Raw genomic sequence first — 24,134 nt, 5'->3', positions numbered from 1 at the left:
ACCGGAAAAAGGACTGCAGCTGGTTACGGCAGCTGTCTGCAGTGTGCTCTCGGGTCCTCGCCACAAGGGCCCCTTCAGCTCGCTCGGTCAGAGAAGCATGCAAGAGCAAGAGATGGAGAATGCCAGCAAGACACCAGTCACAGCCTTTTATAACCTAGTTGCTGAGGAGACCTTCCATTACTTTCACCTCGTGCTTTCCACGAGAGGCAAATCACCAGCTGCAGCCCAAGCTCAAGGAGAAGCTACAGAGCAGATGAATCCCAGGAGACCACGATCCCCGGCAGCCACGTCCAAAGCTGCCTACTGCAGGCAGGCAGAGTGAAAGGGAAGAGGGGTAAGAGGAGACATGGGAGAGAAGGGAGCCATAAAGAAAATGAACAAAACAAATACTCGGTACCGTCCAATGCAGCGGAAATGTCAGAGTAAGAAGTATTCCAAGGATGCTGCCAACAGCAACATGTCTGTGATTTAGTAAAAACAATCCAGCAGCAAAGAGGAAGTTAAAGGCAAGCTGCAGGGGGAGGTACAGTGAATGAGAGATGAACGGGGGTATGAGTAATCTGTGAAGAAGCCGTGAAGAGAAAGAATGCAGAAGAGGAGAAAAAGTCAGGGCTCCAGGGAGAGGAAATTAAGAGAGCAGTTTATTTCTCTTTTTAAATTGAGTAACTCCCAGGATGGAAAGAAACGGGCTGGCAGAGAGGTTAAAGATATGGAACAAAGGGACTATGTGATGAAGGAAGGCTCCAGAACAAGTGGGAAAGCACAGGCTCAAACAGAAAGGGAGGGTTGGCAAGAGGAGAGAGAGCACCCCCTGCCGCTGCCTCGGAGGAAGGCTGGACACACGAGAGACGAGAGACAAGAGACGCAGGAGGAAGCTGCCCATGACCTCTCCCCGCTCTGAGAAGGATGGGGTAGTATTCTAAAAAGTAAAGGCCTGGGGATCAATATGTTATCTTGTTGGCTTGATCGATGCTACTGAGCCAATAATGCTCCTTTGAGTTCACAGTTCCAAACCAGTTTCACAGTTCTTGTGCTGTGCAGAATCATTAACCACTCAAAGTATTAAGGGTCATTTCACCTTAGAGAGGTCAAGTTCTTTCCCTAATGGATTATGCTTGCTTATGTTCAATATTCCTACTCTTTATTATATAATCCAAAGCTTTATAGAGATACTATGGAGAAGATCTCTACTTGTATGAAGAAAAATTCTCTACTCAGAAAGCTAACAGACCTCTCAGTTAGTGGCTAAAATAAGATGAGAGCTTTTGTTTGGATTTGGGACATGATAAAATTTGAAATACACAAGATAAATGAGAAGTCGGAGAATAACATGAATGAAATATGAGGACAAGAGTCTCAGGAAAGGAATAAATGTACCCTAAACTTTCATCTAAATTCTCTACATTTCACATTTTATTGCTTTCCAAATATTAAAAATATTTGCCATGTTTAAAATATCTGCTCGAGGCAATAATCTCTGGTATGGTTATCAATTATAACAAATACAATTTTATAAGTAAACAAGGGATTAACTGAATGCAACTCTTCGGTCTTGTGTTTGCATATATTCTTTTAGAGCTACATAATTACATTATACATTTAAGAAAAGCATATTAATAAGCCCTTTTTCTGCACCATGACACCTGAAGGATACTGTATATCCCTATCAGTAAAAGTGGCTCAAAATGATACCGATTCTGAGCCTGAAAGAGGAGGAAGGGTATATTTCTGTCCCTACTTGAGAGACAATGTTATTTCTTTTTCTTTTTCTTTTTCTTTTTTTTAAAGATTTTATTTTACAGAGAGAGACAAAGCGAGAGAGGGAACATAAGCAGGGGGAGTGGGAGAGGGAGAAGCAGGCTTCCCGCCGAGCAGGGAGCCCGATGCAGGGCTCGATCCCAGGATCCTGGGATCATGACCTGAGCCGAACGCAGACGCTCAATGACTGAGCCACCCAGGTGCCCTGAGAGACAATGTTATTTCAACAGCACATTATTAATGTGGAATATCTGCATACAACAATAAACATTTTCTATATTATTGAAAGATTATTTTACACTAATTACATCTCAATACTCCCAAATAATGAGATGATATCCTAAAGATCATTTTCGTAAGTCAGCTCTAAAATATTGAAAATACAGCTAAACAGGGGCCTCTGTGGGGCTCAGTCGGGTAAGCGTCTGCCTTCAGCTCAGGTCATGATCCCAGGGTCCTGGGATTGAGCCCCATGTCAGGCTCCCTGCTCAGTGGGAGTCTGCTTCTCCCTCTCCTTCTGCCCTCCCCCCACCCCCTGCTTGTGCTCTCTCTCGCTTTCTCAAATAAATAAAATCTTTACAGACAAAAAAAGGAAAATATTGCTAAACCAAAAATGGTTTCATTCAACTTTATTTTCCTCTTGTGTATTTCCAAATAGGTATTCCTAGATCACATTTTCAAAAATACCCATGGACAAACATAAATCCTTGTAAATTCTGCAATTAGATTAGATCAATCTTACTGCTTAGGTTATTTTAGTTTTATATCAATTAAGGTTAATAAATTATCCTTGATCTTCTGGCCTATTTCAATTAAGCATCTTATGAAGAAAAAACCAAACCCAGTAATTATGGTCCTCTTTTTATTTTTGGTCTTAGCATTTGCAAACCTTTTGAAATGAAATTATGTTCACTTAGACTCACCTCTTTAAAGGGGCTTCTGAAAGCTTACCCCTACAGTTCATGAACAATTTTATCTTCATGTTGATAATCTTGCCAAGTACCTATTAGAAAAAAAATTCCCATATTTGATATTAAGTAATCTTACTATCTAACATTTATTAAGCATTTACTATGTACCAGGCACTGTGTTCACACTTGATACTCATTATCTCATGTGATCCTCACGACAGCCTTCAGAGGTAGCTACCTTCACAGCTGAGACACAGAGAGATGTGGTAATTTGCCCAAGATCACACAGTAAAAGTCATGGCAGAGGTCAGATTTGAATCCAAACAGCTAATTTCATGGCTCAAGGGTTACGCTGCCTCCCTTTTGCCTCATGTGACTGTCTTTCATGGTATATAAATTTCTTTAGCATTGAAGGACAAGTAAAGTAATTGCGAGAACCATGACGTGCAAATACAGAGTGGTGGCCTCCCAGAAACAATGGCGAGGGTACCCCCGTCCATTCTGAATTCCACCCACATGGTAGGGATGTAGGAAGTTCCTGGCTACATATGGATGAAAGACACTCTTTTTATTTCCCTGGGGCATATGACATAGAAGAGTTATTAATTTTGGTAGTCTCTATCTCTAGGAAGGCAAGTCTGTGCAGATTTGAAAGATATTAGACAACAAAGGACATAGGTAAAGAGAGAAGGGAAAAAACAGGTGCATGGAACAGAAAGGACGCAGGCTTGAGAAGGAATTAGGACAGAGGACTGAAGAGCTCTGATTCTCATTCTTCACTCTACGTATTTGCTACAATGGAGGTTGCTGAGCCAATGTTTTTCCCAAGTGTTAAGTGAGACCCTATCCACTTCTTCTAATAAATTAATTTCTCTTTTATAGCATAAGTTTTCTTTATAGTAAGAAATAATAAATTATGTGACGTGCTGAGGTGCTCAGGAAGACTTATTATTTCCAATCATGTAAACTGGGATCCAATCCCATATTTTATATTTCTGTATAATCTCTTATTTCTTATTCCTAAATTCTATCTTTACCTAAAAACTTCAGAGGTAAGCAATGTTTTTTTCTGAATAACGACTCTGTAGAAACAGGGTGTGTGTAGACTATAATGTATCGTACTAGCTCCACCCCTTACGGGTATGATTACTAATTGCTGTTCTCTAAAGAATAATCTGAATAATGTATCTCCAGAAGTTCAAATTTGAAGGTGTACAAATGGTAAAAGAAAGGACGGGGTAAGTAAAGCAACTATGGAATTATTTACCCTGGTTATACACTAAATAAGTAGAATGGCAAAGATTTTCCAAAATTATTTGTCCAAACAATGGTAAGAGCTATCGATAATCCCTTTTTCCAGTATGGTTTGGCAGGGCAAACTAATTTGAGAGAAACTGCAGGCTGAAATTTCGCTGGCATGTATACCCATATGACCCAGCTTGATCCCTCCCTTACAGAGTCCATGAGACTTAATGTCTAATCACTTTTGCCTGTTTCCAAAAGTGAGGCCAACTGTCAGAGGACAAATGGTTTCCACTTGAGAATGTTTTTTTTAAATATGTCTTTAAAAGAACCACGGAGTAATTTCAAATAGGAATACCCCCAAATTTTGAACATCACTAGAAAAAATATATAGATTTCCAGTGTAACTAGCTTACGTGATTTACCCGCTGAAAGCTGCATCACAATGTGAACCTCTCAAGTTTTCAGTATAATGAAAAACACATAATCTCCTTTCAGAGTCAGCTAGCTCCCCCCAGTGCTCCTTCTCTCTGCTTTCTCAGTGAATGAATGTTCAGCTTCATGCACAGCTTCTGGTCTCCCTTGTGTCTAGGTGCAGCTGCATGACTCGCTACATTCTGGTCTGTGAGATGTGACAGGACGGAGTATGCCCTTGTTGTCCCCTTCCTGCTCGCAGAAACAGAGGAGAGGAGCCTGACGAGTGATCTCAGACCATGAGCCAGGAGGAGCTTCACGAAGATGACTGAACCACCAGACAGAAGTCGCCTGCGTCCTCATGCTGTGGAGCTGCCTTAGCCACTCCAGGCAGCTCACGCTTGGACTGTGAGATGAGAAAAATAAACTCCAGTCTTGAAGCTGCTGTTACTGCGGCCAGACTTACTGAACACAACCTTCACTCACCTATTTGGCTATTGTTACTTATTAGATCATCGGCTTCTGCAGAAGCCATTCTTCAGAACTCAAGACAGGATGAAGAGGGGAATTAGGATGAATTAGCTCAAAATGCTGTCATAAAATACCACAGACTGGGTGGCTTAAGCAACAGAAATGTACTTATTTTAGATCAAGATGCTCGCTGATTTGGTTTCTGCTGAGCGCTCTCTTCCCGGCTTGTAGACAGCCCCCATGTTGTGGTGCGCTCCCATGACCTCTTTGTGTGCGTGAGGAGAGAAAGGGATCTCTCCCCCTTCCTCTTCTGTGAGGCTATAAATCCTACTGGATTAGGGCCCAAGCCATAAAACCTTATTTAACCTTAATTACCCTCCAAAAGGCCCCGTTTCCAAATACAGTCACAGTAGGGGTGAGGGCTCCAACATACAGATTTCAGGGGAGGCAGGGGACAATAACTAAGTCCACAGCAACACCTAACCTTGGGACTGCCATAACACCCCAGGCATAGCTCTACCATTTCATTTTCTACATTGAGAATATGACACGCTAATTAAAAGCTGCACAGATTAAAGCATCAAGAACACAAATACTTGAAAACAGACCTGAAAGATTAATTATAAATTTCAAAATGAAAATACATAATAAAATGATATAGAAAATATATAATAAAAACATTATATTATCTTACAATCAATAACTGGGCCATTTTCTGTGCTTCTCTTGTCAATGGATCAACAATAGCAATGACATCAAAGAACATGTCATTCTCTTCAGGGTTTATCGTTATAATGCTAGGAAAATAGAAAATAAGATGAGAGATGATCAGTTAAATTAATTATCTAATAAGTCGTAGTCTCAGCTATATACATTCCCTTTTTTTTTTTTTTTTTTTAAGTAATCTCCATCTCCAACATGGGGCTTGAACTCACATCCTTGAGATCAAGAGTCACATGCTCTGCCGACTGAACCAGCCAGGCGCCCCTGAGCTATATGCATTCTTATAAATGGCTTTTTTTTCTTAAAAAAAAAAAAAAAATTGCTTTCTTTCTCACTGGATTAAAAAAAATCCTGGTTACTTCACGGATGAAAATGCAAATTTATTTATTTTTAATTCTAAGTTTTTATTTTAATTCCAGTTAGTCAACATAGAGTGTAATATTAGTTTCATGTATAGAATTGAGAGATTCAACACTTACATACAACACCCGGTACTCATCACAGCAAGTGCCCTCCTTAATGTCCCTCACCTACTTAAACCCATCCCCCCACCCACCTCTACTCTGGAAACCATCAGTGTGTTCTCTATAATTTAGTCTGTCTCTTGGTTTGCCTTTTTCCCCATGCTATGTTCATCTGTTTCTTAAATTCCACATATGAGTGAAATCATACAGTATCTGTCTTCCTCTGACTGCTTTATTTCACTTAGCATAACACCCTCTAGTTCTATCCACATCCTTGCAAATGGCAAGATTTCATTCTTTTTGATGGCTGAATAATATTCCTGTGTGTGTGTGTGTGTGTGCACCACTTACAAATCAAAAGTGATATATATATATATATCACTTACAAATCAAAACCACAATGAGATACCACCTCACACCAGTCAGAATGGCTAAAATTAACAACACAGGAAACAACAGATGTTGGGGAGGATGCAAAGAAAGAGGAACCCTCCTACACTGTTGGTGGGAATGCAAGCTGGTGCAGCCACTCTGGAAAATGCAAATTTAAAAGCCTAACGTTTGTGTTCAATAAATTAAAAAACTGGAAAGAATCAGAGAAAATGAAAGATTTTATGAATGAGTGACTTTTAAAAACTCTTCAAAGAACAATACTATTACAGTGAAAACTCTAATTTTAACCCCCCCAAAATTCTCATGGATCACACAATATTAAAAAATAAAGCCAAGATAACTTTTGTGTTTGTTGAATGCATTTTCTCAGATTTGAGAATAAAATTAACTCTTCAGTAGTTTTATTAAATTTAGTATTTAAAAAATCCCAACATATAACAGGAAAGTTCAGGGGAAAAAAGCCCAAATTGATCATACTTATTTTTGACCCCAGTCACCCTCTCCTAACCTCCTGCCCTTAGTCTCCTTCCTTGTGTCTTTCACTGAACTAAATTCTAAGTTAGAAGATGGAATAATCTTTACTGAGAAATGTTGGGGAAATTAATAAAAGCACAGAAAACGCCAGTGGAAGATAATAAATTCGATATTTACTGTAATCAAAAGTTAAAAGTATATATTTGACTAAAAGTACAGAATATTCCAACTGAATTACTATTTTAACATTGTAAACAAGAAGTCAGTTTTTCAAGATGTATGAATTAAATATCTTACATATTACAAAGGGAAAAAGATTTCCAAATCAAAATGTATACCTGTAAAATTACAGGGACATTAGTCTTCTTTGGTGCAGGAAGACATTTATAAATATCTAGACTTTTTGCAGTGAAAGGATTAATTTCTCAGCAATAAAAGCTAATGTAAAAGTCACTTCAAATATGGGTCCTCTGAGAAAGAAATAAAAGACATTTTATTTTATATGCAGTTGACATGATTTGATTTTGCTAAAACAGGAGTGACAGAATCAGACAACAGGTCCTGCCAGATAACTACTGCTAAAGACTACAAATCAGATGTTTTAAAATTAAAGGGCCTATCTACAGTGGTTAATGATGTTAGTAATCTTGGTGAAAATTTCACAAATTACTTCCATACTTGTAGCATTATTCAAAACTGGTCATTTTCTGTATGCTTTATGAGATGGTATGGTGGCCAAAGTAGGCATGTTTACTCAGACTACTGCTAATTCTGTGAGGTGGTATGTATCAGAACCCCAGAGTGCCTATCATCTACCTCTCTGTGCATTGGTATAGACTCAGGACAATTTTCTGAGCAGAATCCTGAGCCTATCAGTAGGTATTACATTGATTCATCTAAGAATGGAAGTAGGAGGTCTCATTCCTCACACAATATCAACAAAAAGATGCTAACTCTACCTACACCACCTTTTTAAGGCAATGGATTTGTATTCAATTGTCAAGAAACTATTGCTATACTTCATGCCAATAGCCAGGAAGAATAATGCCAATTACGCTGACAGTCAATAATTATTATTTTTATTTTTTTAAAGATTTTATTTATTTATTTGAGACAGAATGAGAGAGAGAGAGAGAGCTCATGAGACGGGGGAGGGCCAGAGGGAGAAGCAGACTCCCTGCAGAGCAGGGAGCCCGATGCGGGACTTGATCCAGGGACTCCAGGATCATGACCTGAGCCGAAGGCAGTTGCTTAACCAACTGAGCCACCCAGGCGCCCGACAGTCAATAATTATTAAAAGCTTAAGTCAGAGAAAGCCATGAAGGGCAGCTTGAGGTATGTGCAGTCTGTCAAGTCTTAGAGATAAACTAAGGACATTTCAAACAGGCCATAGCAATGAGAAGTTACTACTCAGCCAATATCCTATCCATTCCATGCAGAGTTGTTTTACTGAATTAAATGATCAGTTTTTTATAAAGACAGGTCAAACTGTCTATTTTAAAGATGTTGTTGAAAACACTATTCATCCTATAGTATTCCCTCTGTGAAGATTTCTCAGAGAAGTTTCTGTGTCCTCCCTCTTCTTAAAACAGTTACATTTCACCTGAACAACTCATTTATTTTCATTTGTGAACTCTGTGAACCGTGTACACTGGAAAACTTACAGTTAAATTTGGGGTGTGGCATGGCAGGCAGAAAGGCCGGTCATCCCGGCCTTAAAACCTCCTCTCCTTCCTGCCTGCCCTGTGAGCTTCAAGCTCTAGAATCAACAGCCTTAGAGGGACGGCTTCACCAGCTCTCACAACTGTGTAAGGGCAAACCCTACAACAATTCTTGTATAAATAAATCGGTTCTCATCTACACACCCCCATATGCATACGCGTGTGCGTGCACGCATACTCACACACATGCACACATTCGCAGCATCTCTGTGGCTCTGACTGAGCCCTGACTGGACAGTCCAGCATTGCTAATGTGATCCTCTCTACTTTTCCTACAGTTCCAACACAAATCAAATCCAACAAAGTCATTCTTTCTTCATTAAATTAATACCTTCAATTAGGTTATCATTAAGTTTTGCTGGCCTGGATCCTACTTTTAAGGTGGGTATTCACATGTCTCCCCCCAGATTGATGTGAGTTGATTTTATGGTTTAACTTTCAAGTCCAATCCTCTTTCTCTTATTTCCAAGTTTCATTATTTGTCTACAAATACACATAATAGCTGCAATGCATTAATTATCTATTATATTCAAGGCAGTAGGTCTGAGTCTCATAAAACCCTTGTAGGGTAGGAATCAACACTATATTTTATAGATTAAGAAACTGAAGGAATAAGAGGTTACAGGGCTATGGTAACTGGGATTCAAAAACTGGGTGTTTGGACAAGAAAGCTCATGCTATGTCACACGACCAATGCTGACCTAGATAAACATATCAACATGGGTAACCACATAGAAAAAAAGGCTAAATGCCTAAATTATATCCATGAACTCAGAAAATGGCAAATTACTAACTCTGCATGTTCAGAAGGCAGGCATTAGGTGAGGATATTTATTGTATAAACAGAGAGGCATGCCAATACATACATGTTACATGCCCATTTATAAATATTTATAGTAATGCCCCAGAAATAACAGAAAAAATTGGAGAATTGCAGACCACTGTCACAAAGTCCCATCATACTCTTCCACCTTCCATTTCTAGAAAATAAGGCAGTAGGCTTAAAAGCAGCAGATGCATTGACAGACGTGAAAGGTAGAGAAAGAAAGTCAAGACTAACCGACAATAAACGATAAAAGATCAAATGTATCAGACATTTAACACAGGCATAAGTAAGTTCCAAATGTACCAAAATTCCTAAGTATAATATAGCTTCATGGAACAGTCTAGTGACTAATGTTTACAATGACGATTTTGAGTAATCTGTGTTAAATTATTTCAGCGCATGGTATGCAGAAGTCAAAGATGTTTGTAAGAAGAATTCCAGGAGATGTGTTTAAAAATACAAGTACTGAATCTCAGCTATCTGAAAACAATAAAACTTCCTTTCCAACAGTGCTACTTTCTTTAGAAAGTAATCTTCCCCGAGTTTACTCCTGCGTGTGTGTAAAGACCTCTCTCTAAAGACAGACGCCCTGCAGCTAAAGCTGGTGTTAGTGCTGGAGGTACGCATGAGCAACCTAAGACAGCATCTGCCATAAAACCAGCAAACTTACGAGGGAGTGTTAGCCATTCCGAGTCTGTGCTAAAGTGTTTGTCTCAGTTGAGTTTTATAGGAGCGGTGATTAGAAAAAGATCATATAAGGGGCGCCTGGGTGGCTCAGTCTTTTAAGCATCTGCCTTTGGCTCAGGTCATGGTCCCAGGGTCCCGGGATAGAGCTCCGCATCCGGCTCCTTGCTCTGCGGGAAGCCTGCTTCTCCCTCTCCCACTCCCCCTGCTTGTGTTCCCTCTCTCACTGTCTCTCTCTGTCAAATAAATAAATAAAAAATCTTAAAAAAAAAAAAGAAGATCATATAATAAAACATGCCCATAGTTTAATTATATGATGTCTATTTTTTCCCCAATTTTATGTGGTCTGTAATTAAAAACAACAGAAAAGGTTCTCTTCTGCGGACACAGATAATTGTATGTATGTAGACAAAGCTTGGTGAATTTCATTTCGACTATCTTAGAGGAACTGTGTAATATAGTGAAATTACACACTAGCTTATTATCCCAAAACAGTATTTCTCTGATGGCTGCCTTCGGAAATCTAATCTTCATGAAGTAATTTTTAACCAAAAAGTGTTCTATGGATAAGCAAGTTGCACAACTGCTGAATTAACCAAAAACGAACTTTTCTTTCACCTTTAAGTAGATCACATCTCATAACTGTTAGTATATTGATGCATACTGAAAATCTCTCCCTATTCCTTCCCAAGAATGCAGTGTTCTCTAAACTTACTTGACCAGAGAACAGTTTTCCTCTCAGAATATATGTGTCAACATCTCAGAGTAGTGTTCCATTGAACACATCTTGGACACGTTATTGTACATGTCTACATTTTATTTATTTATTCATTTATGTAATCTCTACACCCAGTGTGGGACTTGAACTCACAACCCTGAGATCAAGAGTTGCATGCTCTTCCGACTGAGCCAGCCAGGCGCCCCCGAATTATTAATCAGAATTCTTTAGTAACTGAATCTTTTATACACTGAGAATATAAATGTATTATTTATATATAATGATAATCCCAAGATACTGCAAAAATTCCAAATGATCTTGAACAAGAAAGATAATAAATTATACTAGATAGAACTTACTTGAAGCTTCAGATCCTTACACATCATCCTTTATTTACTAGAATATATAATTAACTGGAATTTCTTTTCCTAATCTTGTCAAATACATTTCTTCTCTAACAATTTTTAATTCTACTTTAAGTTTTGCTATATTATAAATACAAATGGAAGCCATAATTGAGTATGGGATGCAGTGACAGGAAAAACACAGACATTATGTTCTTACCTGTGATTCTCTCTAAGAAATGTGATATCATGGCGAGATGCACGTTTAGGCAAAGAGGAAAGAAGGGCATCAGCTTTCATAACAAGGTCGCTCATGCTAGATAAACGAGACAATGTGTGAGTTTTCAAAGGAGAAAGGTCCACATTTCATGTTACAATTAATGCCCTGAGAAAAGGAAATTGAATTTTAAAATATCTCCAATAGACAAGCTTTATGTAAATAACTTTTCTTCCAAACGTGTTGGTAATTTGTCAGTTTAAAGAGGACTGTTGCTTTAAAAACCATCCTGCTTTTCCTTATCATTGATACGATCTTTAAACACTTGTAATTGGTGTTCTCAGCAGTGTCCATAAGCATAGGGTGAATCATTCAATTCAAGGCAATATTTGCTGAGTGCTGGTTATGTGTCCAAGCAGTGGGGCCCACACAGGAAAGAAAGGGCAGGAAGATCCAAAAAGGGGGAGTTTTTAATATAATTAAGAAGTCCAGACTTCTATGGTCACAAATTAGTTTGAAAACTAATTAAAACTGCATAAAATACCTAGATTACATACAACCAAATTTGAAAATCCATGATGGAGGAAATATATTTTATGTTCATTGATACACTGGGGCAGAAAATGTTGGCTGAACTTTAAGACAAGTTTTTGGAAAGAAAAGGAAAAAGAAAAGAAAGAATAAGCACTTCCATTTTATAAAGAAATTTAGATTCCGAGTGGTTGAGAACCTGTGTCTACTATACCATTTTTTACTGGACTATCAGGTTCTGACATGTAGGACTTTGCTTAATGGCCACTTAATAAACATAAATAAAATGAATGAATTAATCAAAACCAGTCTCTATAATCTCTATTCCTAAACTCCCTCAAAGGTATTTTATCAGCTACATACTCTCTAGTATGTGAAATTGGAGGCACAATGCAGGAAATGTGGTCAAACATGCTCCCCACGTTTCAAGGAGACCAGATGCACTGAGAAGAAGATATGAGGAAAGGGAAATTTGGGGCCCAAACAGCGTTTTTGTAGATTCTCTGAATACTGTGGTATCCAGATTGTTTTTTCTCTTTTTGCCAAGAACTGAAGAGGGGAACGGGCACGAGATGCTCCGCGCCTCCTGTCTGAGGAGCGGGGACCTCTCTGAGAGCCGAGCAAGAAGTAAGCACTCTGCTACTGCACGTATCACGTGCTCCTGGGGAGGTTTCCAGGGACTCCGCCTTCTGCATCCAGAGTCTACCTTCCTAGTTCGCCTACTCTTGGAAAGCATGAAAACAAGGCCACAGATCTTAAGCATATGTTCATATTAAAGCAACTATGAATTTATTCAACCACAGCACGACTTGTTCAGCATTGTGTGTGTGCATGCAACAACTTCAGACAACTAGAGGGGATGTTCTTATAGTTTAATGTTATTGGTTTTTATTGTTTGGGGGGTGGTTTTGCTCTGAAATGCACCTTTAAAGTAGCTGAAATAGCTTCTCAAGCCTACTTAAAACTGTATTTTTTACCAAATAAGGTTAAAAAAATTAGCTCTGAAATGTTAACAATATAGTCATAAAATCCAATAACTACTGAATTATACACTTTCCAACATATACTAGACCTAAATTATTTAACTAAAAATTATAACTTTTTTTTTCTTTTTAAAGCTTTCTTTAGTTTTACTCCACTTGAAAATAACTGTGGATTTTTTTTTAAAGATTTTATTTATTTATTTGACACACAGAGAGAGAGAGCACAAGCAGGGGGAGCAGCAGGCAGAGGGAGAGGGAGAAGCAGACTCCCTGAGGAGCAGGGAGCCCGACGCGGGGCTCGATCCCAGGACCCTGGGATCATGACCTGAGCCGAAGGCAGACGCTTAACGACTGAGCCACCCAGGCGCCCCAGTGGTACTCTGAAGTAAAGAACAGAAAAAGATGTAACAGCAAAACATTAACGCAAAAGAACACTGAGGTGGCTTAAATATAAGATGCCACAGACTTTAAGACAAAATAAATACTAGGAAAGGAGTAATTTATTTAATGATAAAAGGAACAATTCACTAGAAACGTAACAGTTCTGAATCAGGGTATATATGACTATAGCTCAAAATATTTAAACAAAAATTGGCAAAGTTATAAGAATTAAATGATAGATCCATAATTCTAGCAGTGTTTTAACAAACTTCTTTTAGTAACTGACAGATAAAACAAGGTATTCAGTATTTCGATGGCTGGAAAAAAACCAGCATGTTCAGTATGATAGACATGTATAAAATCTTCCACATAATTAGAAAATATGCTTTTAAAAAAATCAAGCATGAGACAATGGTAAGAATGAACCCTGTCTTACAAAATTCAGAGAAATAAATACTAAATAACTGGTTCATACACCATGTTCTCTAATCACAGTCCAAAACAAACTGAAAATCACACACTGTGCCATTTAAAAAATTTAAAGCACATCTTATTCATTTATTTATTTGATAAATATTTACTGGGTGACTAACAAGATCTAGGCAGAATTCTATATAGAGAAGATAAAAACAATAAAATAGACCACAAATTTTGCCTTGATGAAGCCAACAATTTTAAATATTTTAAAAATCTTAAAAAATAAATGTTTAAAAATCAAAACAGAAATTTGAACATATTAGCACTGATTCATAATGAAATATTTATATTTTAAAACTTATGTGATACAACTAAATAAGTGTTTACAGAGATGCTTTAAGCTGGTAATTTAAGGATATATAAGGAAAAAATGTGATATTAATAAGCTATGAATTCAACCTGAGAAGTTTATAAAAGAAAACGGATTAAAGAGAAATAACAAAGAACTGAAACTGATAAAAACAAAACAAAAACAATTGGGAGGTTGTCATGTTCTATATCCACATATATGAAAAGTAAAAAAATAAATTAGTAAAGTAGTTAAGTCTAGTAAAATAGATATATCTTTCACTAAATTAAGCAAACTAAGATAAGAGAAAGGCCAACATAAATGAGATGTTTAAAAGCTGGAAGCTAAGGAACAAAGCTGTTAAAATTCACAAATGACAGGAGTGTCTAATATTTGAAAAAATGTTACAAAAATTGAGAGTCAAGCAAGGAATATCGATATAGAACCTAATATTGTTCCTGTAATTTAGCATTAAACAATTTGAAAATGTAATTTAAAATACACCATTTACAATATGAACTAAAAGCATAATGTACAAGGGAATAAATCCAAAAATACATGTGTAAGTCCTCATGGGAAATAAATAGAAGCTTCACTGAAGGACCCAAAAGGAACACTAAGTAAGTGTATGTAACTATCTACCTACATATTCTCATATATATGTTTATATATAAATTATATACCACAATTATATAACAAATCATCAGTTATATACATTATTTTATATATTATATTAAATTGTATATACTGTATTATACATTTATATAGCTATATACAAACAATACATGTCTATATTTAATAGATGGGTAATTTAATATTATATAAAGATGGTAATTCTCCTTAAACTAATCTATAAACTCAAAGAAATTTCCATAAAAATTCCAGGAACATTTTTTATGGAACTTGTTATGCTGGTCCTAATCGTATTTATACAGAAAAACAAGTAGCCAAAAACAGTCAACACAATTTTGAAGAAGAGGCAGAAGAGAGAATTTCTGCTCTCCAGTATCAAAATCTATTATAAAGCTGTGGTAACTGGAGTGTGGGACTGACACGAGACAGTATACCAGTGGAACAGAATAAAGATCCAAGAAGAATTAAAGATATAAACCAGTAAAAAAAAACCTAAAATTTTTAGAGGAAAATAAAGGAGAATATCTTTATGAACTCAGGCTAGAGAAAACTCTTATACATCTCACACACACACACACACTTGTGCGCGCAGACCACAGACAAGCTATGAAGGAAAAATCCTGATAATATTTTGGTATTGAAATTAAAAACGTCTATGTATCTGGTAAAAAATTACAATAAAAAAGTAAACAGCCATGTCACAAACTGTAATATAATATGTGAGGCACATATAACTGACAAAGATTAGTATACAGAATCACAGAAAATATTTATATATCATTAAAAGAAGAAAATAACCCAACAGCTAAGCAAAAGACAGGTACGAGTATTTTACAGAAGAGTAAACATGAATGAAAATAATTGTATGAAAAGATACTCAACTTTACTAAAAGTCAAAGAAAAGCAAATTAAAAAAGACACAATTTCACATCCACCAGATAGAAAAAATTAACAAGTCAGATAACACCAAGTATTGGTAAGAACCTGGGGAAACAGAACCTTCACATTTCTGGTGGAAGTGTTAATTATCGCAACTATTTTAAAGGACAGAATTTAACAGTATCTGGTAAAGCAGAGGACATGCATACCCTACAACCCAACGGTAACACTCCTGTGCTCTAGAGAAACTCACATTGCACAAGGAGACATACATTTATTTATTTATTTAAAAGATTTATTTATTTATTTATTTGACACAGAGACAGATAGTGAGAGAGAGAGCACAAGCAGGGGGAGCGGCAGGCAGAGGGAGAGGGAGAAGCAGGCTCTCTGCTGAGCAAGGAGCCCGATGCGGGGCTCGATCCCAGGACACTGGGATCATGACCTGAGCTGAAGGCAGCCACTTAACTGACTGAGCCACCCAGGCGACCCGCACAAGGAAACATTTAAAGCTGGTTCATTATAGCATTTCTGTAACAGTAAAAAACTAAAGCCAAGTTAACTGTATCTCAGTATTGGACTTTATAAATGAACTACAGTATATTCATTAAATGAAACACTAAAAAGGAACTAAAATGAAGAAACTAGCTCTACATACATGAACGTAGATAAAGCTCCAGCAGAAGTTGCAAAGGAGCCTACAGTAAATAGCATTTCTCTATAAAAGTCAGGCATTCAACACATCAACACTGATCATGGATATTCACATAAGAAGCAAAAGCACAAACACAAATATGGAATCATGCACACAACACTTAGGAAAATGGTTACCACTCAGGGAGGATGGAGACTGGCTGGGTGGGTAAGAAACAAAGAGGACTTAACATCTATGGTTTGGTGATGGTGAGTATATGGAGGCTTTTCGTTATTTAAATATTCTCCACATATCTCTTATTATATCTTATGTACATATTTGAAACATTTTCTAATCTTAAAAAGAAAAAATAAGATGCAAAATAGCACCCCCCCAAAATGAATTGCTCTTATGATTTTAAATACTTACTTCTTTGAGCTGATTTCCATATTTTCAACAATGCCTTCAATTTTCTCTACTAGATTAGTAAATGTTATTTTTTCCAAGAAGTAAAAATCTTCTGTATAGAAATTTTCATCTAAAGGTCCTAAGAACTTAAAATGAAAATAGTTTTATTATTGTATATCTTCTAGAGGATACCAGTTTGGGACAAATATTTTCTCACCAGATATTTAAGCAAAAACCGATTACAGATTAAACAGATGGTGGCTATCAGTCCCACCATTTACTAAATCTACTGGGAAACAAAGAAGAGAAAAATGTTTCTCACTTTGATATTACAAATAACATCTGCATAAACACCAAAATCAAACTGACAAAATAAAAAAGGAGTAAATTATTTCCATTTGGAAATCTTACTTTGAAACATAATGCTTCCAAAAACCAAAGGCTTTCCATCCTAAGGTAAATTATGAAAGCAAGTGTCTATATTTTATAAATCTTTTATTTTCAATTTGCTTTTCTATTCACCTATAAATTGTGGTCTACACTATGTCGATGCAAGTTAGTACATAAGCAAGGCATAAAAGAGCAAAAAACAAGAGACAAATCACATAATTACTTAAATGCACCAACCCATCTTCATCGAACTGATGCTGTATAATGGTTTGGAGCCCAGCAAGGTCATGCAGGTCAGCTTTAAACCAGTAACTCTAGAGGGGCAAGGTGTCAAACTGCCACATACCTAATTTCATCAGATGGCTACTCCATCACAATGACCACCAACTCGACTACCATTAGCACGCCCTGAGGGAACTAGTACGTAGAGTCATCATCATATTATGAACACAAGCCCTATGTAGAAGGTGAGCCTGACATAGTCTTATGCACTAAACAACTACACTTAATGACCAACAACTAGAATATTGTCCAGAGTATTTTTTTTTTCTTGGTAAAAAGACCAGAATAAATGGTTATAGCAGACTTTCTCACTTGCCTTTCATCTGCTTGTGCAATTAATATTTTCTAAAAATTGATAAAGTTCTTGAATCTCTTCTCATTTGCTGATATCACAGATGATATGAGCTGGGATGTCAGCATTCCAGCTAGACAAATACCATGTTTCACTTTAAACATAAAACACGGGCTCTTAAAAATGCAAAAAATGGGCACTAAAAAACTAAAAGTACACATATAAACATTTCATTGCCTCAAGATTTGGTACTCCTTTTAAGATAACTTTGAAAGCACTTTCAAAGTTGTATTTTATGGACTATGACTAGCAGAGGCTTGAAAAAGAGCTGAATTTTATCTATACTACCTCTAGTGATTGCAGCACTTTTGTTAATAACTAAGAAAAAGGAAATACAATCTCAAATTATTTTAAGGGGTTCATTAGATTGGCTATCTTCACTGATCAAAATCCACCAGAGAAGTGGTTATATTTCACCTATGTAAGTACAGTGTGAAACAGCTGGGAGAAACTTGATTCTTTTGTGTCTTAATTCTACTTAAAGTTGAATGCAATATTTGTGGAATAAGGTAACTTAAATAGTATAAAATTCACATAATGTCCAAGTTGGGAAAAAGGAACATTGAACTTGAAAATCCTGTAAAAACACAATTAAACCTGTGCCTATCCAACCTATCCATCTTTTTTACAACACTTGGGAAATGTGATCTTTCAGTTATACAGAATAACTGTTGTAATAGAAATGCATTACCTCCTTTGACAGCTCATTAATATTTTAGAAAACTCAGAGTGTTCATCCATGTACTGAGCTAAAAATCTCTCTACACTCATGGGGGTCTCAGCAACTGGCCTTGATTCTATTCTCTCATCAAGCGTAATGCAAATCGAGACTACAAATGTATCCACTACTTCTTATAACAGCCTTCAAATATTTAAAAGAGAAAACAGGACGGGCGCCTGGGTGGCTCAGTTGGTTAAGCGACTGCCTTCAGCTCAGGTCATGGTCCTGGAGTCCCTGGATCGAGTCCCGCATCGGGCTCCCTGCTTGGCAGGGAGTCTGCTTCTCCCTCTGACCCTGCCCCCCTCATGCTCTCTATCTCATTCTCTCTCTCAAATAAATAAATAAAATCTTTAAAAAAATAAAAAATAAAAAATAAAGTAAAAGAGAAAACAGGAATTAATATTTATTGAAAATTTACTGTCTGTGGCTGTTTTATGTGCTTTAGGTTTAATAGTATGTTTAATCTCTGACAACTCTGTAAAATAGATATCATCATTCCCTCTGTCCAAATGACATTTCCAAACCAAGTCTCATAGAGGTCATATAATTAATGGTGCAAATGGAATTTGAATCCAGACTTGTTTGGCTAAGAAAAAGGCCTTGCTTGTTTCTCTACCCTCTGCTACCCCTCGTCTTTCACCAATTTGTAAACATGTAAGTTAATAACAGTAAATTTATTGTAATTATAGTAACAGAGTTATTTAGCATTTTATTTAATACTAAAAATAATTTTTTAATTCTTGAGCATATAGTAAGAAAGTATAGATGATTGCTGCCCCCAGTTTTAATCATTACATTAAACAATTTGACGTTGAGTCTGTTCCAGTTCTAACAAACGTTTGGACAGGTTCAGAATGAAGACTCATTCTAAAATGTCAGATTTCAAGCACTGAACTATCTGGTTCAGAGTTGTAACTATCTGCTACAATTGCTGTGATTATTGTGCTTTTTAAGCATTACTCTGAGACAGAGTAATAAGCTAAGTATTAAATGACAGCTCATAAATCACAGTACTTCTTTTCAGATATACTTTTCAATTTGAATCACAGTTCCATAAATAAAAAATAATAAAATTATAATTTTTCTATGAACACAAAAGTCAACATAATTTGACTTAATATCCATCTCCAGCCCCAACCTCTCCCCTGAATTCAACTCATACGTTCAATTGCCAACCCAACAAGCTTCAGTGGAGGTCCAGACCTGACCACTGAACTCTTCCTATGTACAGAATGAACTCTCTTTCCCTTTCCACTCCTCCTCAACAACCCCACTCTGTCTGCAGACTTCCTCACCTTAATACAGGGCAACTCCACTCTGCCAGTTACACAGTTCTCTCACATCCCACGTCAAGTCTGTCAGCAATTCCTGTTCACTCTTCCTCCAAAATATATCCCACAGCCACTCCTCTACTACCTCCACGAGAGCCATTCTGGTCCAAGCCACCAGCATCTCTCCCCTGGACTACTGAAATAGCTCCCAACTGGCTTCCTGATTCCCTACAGTTTATTCTCAACATAACAGCCACTAGAGATCCAAATAAAACATAAGTCAGATTATGTCAGTCCTCTGTCCAGAACTATGTGCTTCATGACTCATTTAGCATAAAGCAGGAGTTCTTAAACGGTCTATAAAACCCTACATCATCTGGTAGGCAGCTACTTCTTGGAGCTTCTCTTCAGACCACTCTCTTTGTACCTGCTATTCCTAGAACATACAGCAATCATCTCACCGTGGGACCTTTGTCCTTACTGTTCCCTCTATCTAGAACATTCTTCTTCCAGATATTCCACATGGCGTGCTCCCTCACCTCCTCTGGTTCTCTCCAAATGACACCTTATCAATAAGGATGTTACTTGTTCTCTGTTGCTGCCCACCAAAATATAAACTTCATGAAAACATGTTTGTTCACTACTATACTCTCAGAACCTAGAAGAATGTTTGGTTCACAGCTGGTGCAAAATTAGGATCTGAATTTTTTTTTTTTTCAAGATTTTATTTAGAGAGAGAGAGGGAGAACTCAAGCAGACCCCGTGCTGAGCGTGGAGCCTGACATGGGGCTCAGTCTCATGACCCTGAGATTATGACCTGAGCCGAAATCAGGAGTTGGAGGCTTAACTGATGGAGCCACCCAGGTGCCCTTAGGATCTGATTAGTTTTGTAAATTTCAAGGAAAATGAGGAGAAACCTTTATTCTAGGAAAAATAAACATAACTATAGCTAACATTTGTTATCACTAAAATTGATGACAACTTATGAATTACATTAAACAATGACAAAGAAAACATAGGGGAGCTTTTTCATAATGTATTACCAAAAGGCAAGGTACTAGATACATCAGGTGTAATTTTTTACTCTTTATCCCTTAAAATGCCAGACAGAGCCAAAGATAGCCACATACTATAAAACTGTTCTAAAAAGCTACATTTCTTCCCAAAGCAACTGTTAAAAAGAAAAAGCAATGCAATTTCTTGGCTTCCAAATACCTCACTATCAAATTCACAAATACTTTGTATTACTGTAATAATATAAGACAACTGTCCTCACTGATTTGTAAAACAGCACTGTACAAAGATGAACCTTTAGGAGCTAATGCAATTAGCTTGAAAATTGCTACACTGAAGCAGATATATTTGATCTGGGAAGTCTTGCAAATATGAGTCCCTCACTATTCTCCAATTCCTAGTGTTTATAGATTCAAGTAAGAAAGAATAGCATAATTTTAAGGGAACATGATATGGTAATAAAACATAGCGAAATGTAGAAAATGGGCGCCTGGGTGGCTCAGTCAGTTAAGCATCTGCCTTCGGCTCAGGTTGTGATCCAGGGTTCTGGGATTGAGCCCCACGTTGTTGGGCTCCCTGCTAAGCGGGGACCCTGCTTCTCCCTCTCCCTCTTCCTCTCTCACCCCTCTGCTCATGAATGCACTCTCTCTGAATCTTAAAAAAATGTAGAAAACAAAGAAAACGTTAAGAGTGTATTATAGCTTGGAAGACAATTTAGGTACATATAATTTGGTAGTTCAAGCAAAGATATGTCAAACACATTGCATTGGTTGATATCTTAACAAATCTAAGCACCAGATTCAATTTTTTAAGACTTAAATCATTCCTGAGAAATAAAACCAGATTCTCATACTCAAAAAATAAGTAGATCTCATCATGAATTCTGTAGTTCTATAAAGATTCTCTAATTAACGAGAAAAATGTTTCTGATGTACCAAGAGAAAAAAGTGATATAAATTATACATACATATATACATAATAGGATTACAATTATGTATTTTTACAAACCAGACATGGCTATGTAGAGTAGAAAAAAGGGTTAGAAGGTAAAACAATAAACTATTAATAATAAATTTTATTAGGAGGGTAGGAGTAAGAGTGACTTTTCTTATAGATTTTAATGATTACATTAATAACTATTACTTTATACCTCAAAAATAACAATTCAATACTTTTGGAAGTTAACAATCAATTGTAGAGAAAAGCTGTAAGAAGAAAAACGTGTCACAGGGTACTTTCTGCCCCCATTACAACAGTGGTTCTCAGTCTCAGTGTTGTAGTGGATACTAAGTTGTTCTTTCTAGCACTTGTATTACAGCAAAACAAAAGCAACCCCCAGGAGACATTCTTACCCACCACATTCAACGATGCCCTCCCTGGGGGATGTGGGAGTGTGCCCTTCCATTCACACTGAGACCTGTGTGGTGCGTCCAGCATAGGAGCCCCATCCTCTGCAAGTGCTGCAGCAGGTGTGTTGGGACAGAAACAAACCTGAGACCCCCATCATAGGTCCACAGAAGAGTGAGCAACCGCTTTTTCTACTTACTTTCCCATTGCTGACAATACCTATCTCTCCAGGACGCAACTTAAGTACATCTTGACAGAACAGCTGATGAGTTTGGAAAATATTCACTCCAACAGTGTTATATTTTTTCTCAAAAGCATTCTTATCCATCCCCTAAAGCATAGATTAAGAAGGATGTAATTAGTAAGAGAAAATATATTAAATCATTTTCTTAAAGCCTACTTTAATATATTGATGCAAAATTTGAAATTATTCTAAATCTTGATTTTTAAAAGTACTATTTTCTTCTGCAACACTAAAAAAAGAATATTTCTTCCAAGTCAATTATGGTATCTGTACATCTTGTTACAAGTAGATATCATATGTCATCCATTCTTTGAAAATTTCAGGTGGATTATTGATTAGTAATATGCTAGGGGACATCAATGTAAATAAAATTTAACATTAAAGAAATGGAACAAATGTTTATTAAATTCTGAACTCAGTACCCCCATTTGGTACACTCGGTAAAAACAACTGTCTAAAATAGAAATACCCTCTCTAACCTCATTCTACCAATCTCACAAAACCAATTTAGTAATAATGCATTTTATTTCTGAAATACACAAGTAACCCTTGGTTAAAGTAAAAAAAATATATGAACATTCATAGAAAATAAACCACGAATAGGTTCTTCACATCTTCACACTAAGACACATTTCTCCTTATCAGTACTTATCAAACTTCAATGTGCCATCACCTGGTGCCTTGTTAAAATGTAGTTCCTACTTCGGAAGATCCAGGGTGAGGCCTTAAATTTTGAACTTTTTTTTTTTTTAAGATTTTATTTATTTATTTGAGAGAGAGAATGAGAGACAGAGAGCAGGAGAGGAAGGAGGGTCAGAGGGAGAAGCAGACTCCCTGCTGAGCGGGGAGCCGGATGCGGGACTCGATCCCAGGACTCCAGGATCATGACCTGAGCCGAAGGCAGTTGCTTAACCAACTGAGCCACCCAGGCGCCCTAAATTTTGAACTTCTAACAGGTTCTTGGGTGTTCCCACGATGGTAGGAATGTTCCACTGCACTGTCCAATATGGCAGCCACAGCCATGGATGGTCACTGAGCACTTAAAACGTGGCTAGTATGACTGGGGCACAGAATTTATATTATTTATTTATTTAATTAATTCTAAAAAATTTATTATTATGTTCAATTAGCCAGCATGTAGTACATCATTAGTTTTTGATGTGGTGCTCAACGATTCATTAGTTGAGTATAACACCCAGTGCTCATCACCACACGTGCCAGAATTTAAATTTTAACTTAATTTTAAGTTTTAAAGAACCACATTTAGCTAGTGGATACAGTAGTGGACAGTGCAGCCTTAGATCCTGCTTACTTCCAAAATCTCCATCTCAGTCATCCCGTCTCTGACCACAAGCTCCTGAATTTCCAGCTCATGCAACCTAGTGTCACCAGACCAACCATTACTCAATCCTTTCAGTCCTCCACCCCTACCACTTATCTACTGTCCATCGTACCTCCCATAGTTTTCCTCCTATATGAGTTACACCACAAAGTCCCTTACCACAACAAAAACCTTCCATGCTTCGCTCCCTTGAATGCTTCCCTGAATTCACATTCACCTGGCAATTCCCCAACTCTGTTTAAACACAACTCTGCTTCCCCTGCAACTAGAACCAAACTGTTAATACAGCTAGAGAAAAACATGCAACTAATACTGATCTCACTTTCAATTTGGGTCACTAACATCAAGTGGGTCCTCAGAAACCTTCCCATGCTAATATATTTAATTCATGTGCTCACTTTCAGAATAATAAAAAATATGTGGCATTTTCTCCTCTTTCCTCAAACCTCTAATAATACCTACTCTTACTCTAATAATTGGCAATGACTGGAATTTCTTTTGAAAATGAATATAATTAGAAGTACTTCATCCTGCTACCACCAAATAAATCTACCCTTCTGCAACCATGCCCACACATTCTGCATTCCTTCTGGTTA

The 24,134-nt window shown here is 37.1% G+C and overlaps 1 protein-coding gene across 4 annotated transcripts in view; it reads right to left on the bottom strand.

Moving 5' to 3' along the window:
- Window positions 1–24,134, bottom strand: part of UGGT2 (UDP-glucose glycoprotein glucosyltransferase 2) — a 178,558-nt gene that overhangs the window by 40,032 nt on the left and 114,392 nt on the right. For all 4 annotated transcript variants that reach the window (XM_045869607.1, XM_064585944.1, XM_064585946.1 and 1 more), the window contains 5 exons: window positions 22,152–22,283; window positions 16,597–16,721; window positions 11,364–11,459; window positions 5,491–5,593; window positions 2,682–2,761 (listed from right to left, as the gene is read on the bottom strand). In XM_045869607.1, coding sequence (XP_045725563.1) covers window positions 2,682–2,761; window positions 5,491–5,593; window positions 11,364–11,459; window positions 16,597–16,721; window positions 22,152–22,283 — 536 coding nt within the window. The remainder of the gene's footprint in view (window positions 1–2,681; window positions 2,762–5,490; window positions 5,594–11,363; window positions 11,460–16,596; window positions 16,722–22,151; window positions 22,284–24,134) is intronic.

The sequence above is a fragment of the Mirounga angustirostris genome, unplaced genomic scaffold, assembly GCF_029215605.1.
Source record: "Mirounga angustirostris isolate CCGP_5_RB_7025 unplaced genomic scaffold, mMirAng1.0.hap1 SCAF_3, whole genome shotgun sequence".
NCBI classification, from domain to species: Eukaryota; Metazoa; Chordata; class Mammalia; order Carnivora; family Phocidae; genus Mirounga; species Mirounga angustirostris.
This window is presented reverse-complemented; position numbering and strand designations above follow the sequence as displayed.